Source organism: Adiantum capillus-veneris, chromosome 9, assembly GCF_014529385.1.
Source record: "Adiantum capillus-veneris isolate H3 chromosome 9, ASM1452938v2, whole genome shotgun sequence".
NCBI classification, from domain to species: Eukaryota; Viridiplantae; Streptophyta; class Polypodiopsida; order Polypodiales; family Pteridaceae; genus Adiantum; species Adiantum capillus-veneris.
Window position 1 is genome coordinate 141803728 of NC_140939.1, and position 9253 is coordinate 141812980.

At 41.2% G+C, this 9253-nt stretch overlaps 1 protein-coding gene and 1 pseudogene across 1 annotated transcript; both read left to right on the forward strand.

Moving 5' to 3' along the window:
• Positions 1 to 3711: 3711 nt before the first annotated feature.
• On the forward strand, positions 3712 to 5686 carry LOC147451284 (uncharacterized; annotated as a pseudogene).
• Positions 5687 to 7720: 2034 nt separating this feature from the next.
• LOC147451285 (uncharacterized) lies at positions 7721 to 9022 on the forward strand. Its single transcript, XM_086520240.1, has one exon. It carries the CDS (start codon positions 8535 to 8537, stop codon positions 8994 to 8996), a length of 462 nt encoding a protein of 153 aa, XP_086376366.1. The 5' UTR covers positions 7721 to 8534; the 3' UTR covers positions 8997 to 9022.
• Positions 9023 to 9253: the final 231 nt, after the last annotated feature.

A 9253-nucleotide genomic window follows, 5' to 3' on the forward strand; every position in this document is an offset into this window, starting at 1 on the left:
ATCAAAGCAAGAAGTACATACTTCTCTCAAATCTAGAATAATGAGAGTGTAATACTACCTCATGACATAATGAAATGTAGAGAAGATAAGACTAATGAGTCAAATAGGAATTAGACTAATTAAGCTTCTCTAATTACAATGAATTAGTCCTAGCCTCTTAAGCATGGACATTAAGCTCAAGGCTAGGCCATTCATAGAATAACACGAGAGAGAGAGAGAGAGAGAGAGAGAGAGAGAGAGAGAGAGCTCTCAAAAGTGGATCCTCAAGAGTGGATACTCAAGAGTGGATACTCAAGAATGAAGCCTCCTTGCATAAAGGCTTCCTTTTAAAGGCTTTCACCACAATTCCTTCTAGTATGGGTTTAAGCTTGAGTCCTCTACCTAGAATATACAACTTTCGAACTCCAAGTGAGCCCAAGACTTACACAAAGTGAGTTGGAAATATTATACACAACCATAGCATATATCCCACTTGATGTATATTTGGTGTAGCATGTGTTAGCTGCGGCTAGCATTCCCCTCTTCCTAATTTGGCGCATGTCCTTGTGTGCCGGTGAAGCAAAACACGGTGACATGGTAGAAAGCAAGTCTATGGAAGGAATGTTGAGCTGCAAAACATAAAACAAGTAATGATCATCAAAGGCCAACAAAGATAAAAACATGAAGTACAATGAACAATCATGCAAAGTGATTTTTTTGCTTCTAAAAGATGGGTGAATCATAGTAAAAAACTAGACAACACAAAGTAAAAAAGACACCTATACTATTGTGAAGATTTAACCACTTGAAATTTCAGTTTTATGCATGAAACACAAGCAATCAGTTATGACCTTAGGCTAATGCAAGTTCATAAACCTACTAGCCTAAAAACTATGTGACCAATCTTAATAAATCATTTAAGTCTATCATATCTATGGGCTATAAAAAATCTCATAATCTATTAGTACATTGTTACAGCTTTTTGAGGCTCAAGAAAGTTTTGTTTTTGTCATTCATTGAAAAAAGTAAAACACAATACAAGGCTACCACCTCAAGGCAAGTCTAGGTGCAACTCTCGGCTCCTTGAACCCTCAAGAAGGTGTTCCAAAAGCCTACTAGCCTACCAAGGCGAAGGCTAATCCCTATCAGGCCAGGGCATTGGTTTAGGGCTTGACCAAGCGAGCTAAGGTGATTCCCCTCGCCTGCCAAGTGCCAATAAGGTGCTAGGCCTCACATAGACACAACATAACATAGAAATTTTCTTTACACGTGTCTAGTAGCATTTTTGCTACTTTTTTTGGACACTTTTTTTTTGCTTCATTATTTCATTTTTTTGCACTTTTTTATTGCTTCCAACATGAGATGCTTATGGCAATTGGACTAAAGGACTAAAGCCTAATCATAGTCCTATGTCATGTTAAAAATGAATGGGGTATTAAGACTATATCACTAAGAGTTTAGGACTAATAATAAATAAACCTACATTAACCTAAGGTCAAGGCCAATTACCTATGATTAGCACACATAAAACCTAATTTTTAATGAGTTAATTTTCACAAAAAAAAGTGTTGAAACTATATTATGGCTAGATTTTGAACACGAAAAAACCATAGATTAGAAACAAAAAATTACTCAAAGTCAAGCATAGAGAATGGAGAGATGAACAAAAGAGAAAAATAATGGAAAAATTACACCTATTCATGCTCTTTTGAGCATCCTTGAGCAAGCATCCCCTTTGTAGAGAAGTCTCTTGATCTTTTTATTTGCAAAAGAAGCTGATTTAAAGCTAAGTGTAAACACAAGCTCCAAAGACATTTATTGAAATCCAAAAACACATAAAAAACATTAATGAAAACCTAAAGCTAGGGTCTTGCATACTCGAATTTGCCAAAGGAAAAAAACCCAAGGGAAAAACGTGCCTTTGGTTATGCACATGATGCTCTTTGTAGCAAATTTATGCATACATAACAACAATGAGAGAGATAAAATGCTTCTACATAAGCAAATTTTGCAAATTTTACCATCTCTCATGCATGATTCAAAGTTGATTAGTTTCTAGCTCAAGGAAATTGAAAATTTTAAAACAAACCACGAGCTGAAAATAATGCAACTTTGATGAAATAAAGTGGCTCTTCAAAGCCAAATTTTACATTTTTAAATCTTTCCAAAAAGTTGGCTAGCAACTAGCTCACATGAAATTCTACAATATAAGAGCAATCTATGAGCTAGAGATGACTGCAACTTGATGAATGAAAATGAATGGCTCTCAATAGACAAATAATGTACTTGAAAACTCAAAAAAGTTGGGCAAACACTATCTTAAAATGAAAAAATGTAACTTTTGACCAAGCTATGAGCTAGCATGTATACAACTTTTAATCCAAAGAATTTGGAATGGCTCTAAATAGCCAAGTTTTGTAATTTTTTGCAATGATGACCCTTTCTTGGATCAATGAAAGCACACTCCTGCTACAACCCTTCAAAATAAAGCTCAATTGTTAGTGCATGAAAGCATTTGAACATCCAATACAAGCACTAAAAGCATGCTCAATCACAAGCCTGAAATTTGAATGGTCTCTCTTGGCCATTAAAACAAGCTCAATTTTAGTGCTATGTAGATTTTTAACATGCAATTCAAACACTAAAAATGTACAATCAATGCCAAGTCCAAATTTTAATGGACATTGTCAACCAAGCATCGATTTAGTGTCAATGTAGCGTAGGATGAAGCCCACGTGCATGCCGAAAAGATTTTTTCCTTTTAGTGCAAAAACTTCAATCAAGCCGAGCACTAAAAAATTCATGTTCAATCATAATCTGAACCTTTTGAATGCCTTCAATGAATCATCATAATAGATGGCATACATGAATTGATGTTTATATGATTTTTTGTACATATCATACATGGCATACATAGGAAGAGGGACAAAAAGCATATGATGACATAAATTTCATTTATGCAAAATAAATCCGCCCAAATTCTGTATCATTGACTAATACTTCTGCACAAGAGCTTGTTAATTAATACATAAAAGAATTTGGCATTTAAAATATGCACTAAAAGAGTCATAAGAATCGACAATTTAGTGCAATCCATGAAAAGAACCGCAATCCATGACATAATAGATGGACCAATATGTGCTCAATAGCAACTTTTTACATATGAAACAAGAAGAGAGAGATATAGAGTCAATGAACAATGCAAATGAGCGTCTCACTCTCACACACCACCTGTAGTACACACAAAGGAATCCTCAAATTTATCATGAGTGGTCATCCAAGGCTAACATACATAGTCTCTAGTACAATCGACTCCGACCAATGCGTGATAATGGTGGACTTTACAATGTACATAGCCAAACATTGCGGCTTCCCCTCGCTCAACCAATAAAAGCTTGTCCTTGCTAGTCCTTACTTCGACGAGGGTGAGAAGGCGAGGGTGTGTACAATCCCCTACCAGCCATTTGATTCATTTTTGTTTTTTTAAAAGAATTTGGTTGCAGCTTTACGGGGTCGCCAGAGAGAGAGAGAGAGAGAGAGAGAGAGAGAGAGAGAGAGAGAGAGAGAGAGAGAGAGAGAGAGAGAGGATTGTGACTCGCAAAAGTGTGTGTGTGTGTGTATTCAAAGGTGGCACATCAGTGCACGTGTTGTCGGAGAGTGCAGTTCTCCAGGGTTGACCGAGAAAGCACTGGACTTTTGGCAGTGAGACTATAGAGAGAGAAAGAGACCACAAGCTTGAAACAACAAGAAATTTACAGCACAAATGCGACCCAACTCTTCTTTCATTCAATTTCCCAATTGATGTACAAAGTATGGTCGAAATCGACCCTCGATATTCATCAAACTCTAACAAGAAACCTTGGGTAATAATGGAATCTCGAGCAATGGCTCCCATACATGTTGAATTTCTGTTGCTTGACTCTCCAGCCGATCATAAGGTCGGTTCTTGCCCAATGCATGCTCAACCCTCGTTGGCGGCATACACCCGAGCCCACAATGATCACAGGCTGGCCCAATACCAAGCTTTAGATTCCATTCTTCTTGCACCAATGCTTGCCCAGACCCTTACTCTGTTCATCGAGTTAACATCATATGAAAGATTTCCCTTCTGATTATGTTCTTCAAAGAAAGTTTTGATGCCGATCATGAGAGAACCATGTCAAGTTTTTTGATATGCTCCGCCTTCCCAAGGAATAGGAGCAAGATAGCAAGCTTAGATTACGACAGCTTCCGATTTGGACGCTCGACTTAAGAGAGAGCTCTTCGAATTTTGGGATCTGGCTCCACTTTGATAAACTCCCAAGAATTGTGTACCTTCGATGAGTATGAGCCGCGAGAACTATGGATGGATTGTCATGAGGGCGAGCTTTGAGCTTGGGCACAAGGATGAGAGATAGAGTTTCGAGCTAGGGCACAAGGATGAGGGGTAGAGAGAGACCAAGCTTCTGATGTCAGCACCAAGCCTCCTTGATCTCAAGCATCCAAAGGACACAACCCTCTGATGTTTCACCCCCTGCTCTCTTGATTTGCCACCTTCTCACCCACAGGAGGCACCCTTTTTAGTGCATATAGCGCAGCCCCTCCCTTCTGGCCCTCAACTGCAGCCCTTGGCTCTGGGTCGCCCTTATCTCCCTTGCTTACCACCAGCTCCCTCTGGCCTCAACCTGCTGTCCTCCCTTGATCCTACTTCCCTTGACCTTCTTCCGCCCCTCCATTTCGCCTCATAGCTGGCCGTGATCTGGCAGCCTCTCCTCTTTTGCACCTTACGGCGCCCCCCCTTGTTCCATCCTCTGGCCACTAGCGATATCGCTAGTGGTCCTCTGCTTTTCCCATGCCACTCCCAGCCCTCTCTTTCCTGCTATCTCGTGAATGCTAGCTCCCACCTGACGTGGCGACACCTCCTCATGCAAGATGCACACCTGCAGTGGCGGCACTTCTTCATGCAAACTGCACTGCTCTGTAGTAGCACCTACCCTTCCAGATTCCCCATGTAGCTCTTGCTTTTTCCTTTTTTTTCTTCAGTGCTCTAATACTGTATGGTGTTCACCACCCTGAGTTGGAAAAATAAAGTCCATATTTAAAAGAAAATCTCAACCTGGCCTTGTTTCACACCAACTAGGAGCTGACCTCTACTCGAATCTTCATAAAAAGGGCCATCTCTCACATTGATGATGACATGATCCCAACTTATTTTCACTGAATGTAATCAACTCTTAAAACACATGATTCTCAAAATATCCATTGAGAATAGCAATTTCGCTCCAATCGTCGACAAACTCAAGTCGTGGACATCGGCCTTTGAGCACATAAAAGATTTAGTTTGTTGAACACTATTCATCTCTGCATTCATCATAGCACCATTTGAAGTCGCAATCCACCAACCCTCGGCACCTTCAACCACCACAACCTGGCAAAGTTGTTGAACTGCCTTCACACAATTAAGAGCCACATTTGACATACATATCCCAACTGCAATCTGCTTCTAGCAAATGCTCAAGACCATACCAGATGATGCTATCATCCGAAACCCTGTAAAATCAAAGTAGATCACTCGAGCACATATCCCAACTGTGGTATAAATATAGTAGATTCGACCCCTAGAAAATACTAAATTGTCCATAACTTTTTCATCCATACTCCAATCGACGAGCTGTAAAGACAAGCTTGCAGAGCATTCTAGGTAGTACAACTTTGGTCTTTAGAACTTCATTCTAGTAGCATCACCATAGCTCGGTCTGTAGGCATCAATCTTTATTTCTTGGCTATAAATCCATAAAAAACATACATATTAGTCAATCCTGTTATAATATCAGATTCTGGCATAAGTGATAAGTTTGGCAAAAATTGAAAAATGCTTGCTGATCCTTCTGTTTCATACGGTGCCCGCAAAGCGGCACGACATCCACACCCTTTGAACCTGCACATCCTCTGGTATGTGCCAGCTACATCAAATCTTCACGCATTATTTTGGTTGACACATGAATCCGTGTGTTAATGCACATAGACATCCCTCTTGTTCAAAGCCATAGCCATCGGCTAGTCCTCCTGGATCAAATGGAATAAGAAGAAATTGTCCAAACAGTGGAGCTTCTTAAAACCCTTCCAAAATATGCAGCTTCAAAAACCCATAGTGTATGCATACTCTAAAGGCGTCACATAACAACACCATAGCTTGGCCCCAATAGCATGCAACCATTTTGAATTTGCTTCAAAAATTTGTCGGATTCTCTCAGTTTGAACTTCATGTTGAGCACATAGCACCTGTATTCTTTGCAAAACAGGGAAACTTGTCCAAAATCAAGTGAAAGACTCAAACCTTGTCGATAATTGGGAATAGAATTTGTCCTTTGGCATGCACACATGAGAAACTACTCCCCTCTGCTGGCAACCATAAGATCCTTGACATGATGAATAGTAAGGGGAATAACATAAAAAACCCATACCGTACATATCCTTTGATAAACCTGGTAAACATCTTTTGAAAATTTTGGTTGTTTTGCCACCTTGGTAGACGATCCGGTATACCATCTTCATCTCTTTTAGCTTTAAAGTCTTGATGCACCTACTGGTACCCCATTCCCTCACCATCCACTTCATCACATAGAAGATCTGATCTAATACTCTCTGCATCTGTGATTTTTGGAGCATCAATCTCACACATAGGCTTGTCTATGCATAAGTCTTCTACTTGCTCTTCTTCAAAAAGTTCAGTGTCTTCTATAAGAGTATCCTCCTACACCCCCTTTGAATTGGCATTCCGTTCTTATGGGATATCACCAAATACTGAACCACATGCACCTAAGTCACACAAGAAAGCATCAATGATACCATCCTCATCCTATTCAGTAGCATGTCCACATATACGCACTTCCTCCATAATGAATTTAGACTCTTGCTCCTGTTCAGATGTATCAAATGACACATCCATGGTATCCTGTGCAGTTTCCACATCATGGCAAGCATCCTCTTTTAGATTCAAAGATTTGTCACATACCTGTGTGTAATTCACATGCATAATGTCCCTATGTGAGTTGACATCAAAACAACCGACATCTTTATTATTAGCTTCATCTAGGTTGCTAGTGACACAGCCATTAGCTTTAGGTAATTTTGAAAAACCTGAACTGATTTCAAGTTTTGGCTCTTCAATCTGTACAACATCTCGCAAAGCAAAACTTGTTTCCAGAATTCTTCATAATCTAGTACCTGCTCATCCTGATCTCCCATTTCCTCTGCCATATTTTCATTACTAGCATGCAAAATTGCTTCTTTAAAATACTACCAACAGTCTGCATATTCCCAAGCAAGATCTTCAACTTGTGCAGTCAAACTTGGAATAACCAACCGCTCAAATGAGTTCACCATAAGCTCATCTGAAACTTCTTGGGCCCATATCTCCATCTCATAACACGAAAGGTATCTCATCGATCATAGCCCTCGAACATATTGCACTTGGCATATATAAAATCCAATGCAGTGTCCACAGCATCTTCTAATTTCTTTTGCTTTGATGCTTGTATCCTTGCCTGGCTTGACAATTCTTCCATCATCTGCATCAACTTCATAAAATCCGGCGTATTTTGTACCTCTTCAGAGAAGTACGTTCGACTTATATTTGAAAGTTTTTGTAAAACCTCCTCCATTCCTTTCTATGGCTCCATCTTCTCTTTGACACCCCGGTCAATTTTGCGTCGGGTTCACCAAAAATGTCGGGGAGTGCGGTTCTCTAGGGTTGACCGAGAAAGCATTGGGCTTCTGGCTGTGAGAGTGTAGAGAGAGAAAGAGACCACAAGCTTGAAACAACAAGAAATTTACAACACAAATGCGACCCAACTCTTCTTTCATTCAATTTCCCAATTCATGTACAAAGTATGGTCGAAATCGACCCTCAGTACTCATCAAACTCTAAAGAAAACCTTGGGTAATGATGGAATCTCAAGCAATGGCTCCCATACACGTTGAATTCCTATTGCGTGACTCTCCAGGTGATCATAAGGTGGGTTATTGCCCATTGCATGCTCAAGCTGTCGTTGGCAGCATACACCCAAGCCCGCAATGATCACAGGCTGGCCCAATACCAAGCTTTAGAATCCATCCTTCTTGCACCAATGCTTGCCTAGACCCTTACTCTGTTCACCGAGCTAACATCATATGAAAGATTTCCCTTCTGCTTATGTTCTTCAAAGAAATTTTTTGATGCCGATCATGAGAGAACCATGTCAAGGTTTTTGATGTGCTCCACTTTCCTGAGGAATAGGAGCAAGAGAGCAAGCTTAGATTATGACAGCTTCCGATTTAGACGCTCGACTTGAGAGAGAGCTCTTCGAATCTGGCTCCCCTTTGATAAACTCCCAAGAATTGTGTACCTTCGATGAGTATGAGCCGCGAGAACTATGGATGGATTGTCATGAGGGTGTGAGCTTTGAGCTTGGGCACAAGGATGAGAGATAGAGTTTCGAGCTAGGGCACAAGGATGAGGGGTAGAGTGAGACCGAGCTTCTGATGTCAGCACCGAGCCTCCTTGCTCTCAAGCATCCAAAGGCCACAACCCTCTGATGTTGCACCCCCTGCTCCCTTGCTTTGCCACCTTCTCACCACCAGGCAGTGCCCTTTTTAGTGCATATAGCGCGACCCGTCCCTTCTGGCCCTCAACTGCAGCCCTTGGCTCTGGGCGGCCCTTCTATCCCTTGCTTACCACCAACTCCCTCTGGCCTCAAACTGTCGTCTTCCCTTGGTCCTACTTTCCTCGACCTCCTTCCAGCCCTCCACTTCACCTCATAACCGGCCCTGATCTGGCGGCCTCTCCTCTTTTGCCAACTGATGGCGCCTGCCCTTGTTCCACCCTCTGGCCACTAGCGATATCGCTAGTGGTCCTCTCCTTTCCCATGCCACTCTCGGCCCTCTCTTTCCTGCTATCTCGTGAATGCCAGCTCCCACCTGACGTGGCGGCACCTCCTCATGCAAGCTGCACACCTGCAGTGGCGGCACTTCTTCATGCAAACTGCACTGCTCTGTAGTAGCACCTACGCTTCCAGATTCCCCATGCAGCTCTCGCTTTTCTTTTTTCCTTAGTGCTCTAATACTGTATGGTGTTCACCACCCTGAGTTGGAAAAATAAAGTCCATATTTAAAAGAAAATCTCACCTTGGCCTCGTTTCACACCAACTAGGAGCCGACCTCTACTCGAAGCTTCATAAAAAGGGCCATTTCTCTTATTAATGATGACATGATCCCAACTGATTATAACTGAATGTAATCAACTCTTAAAACACAT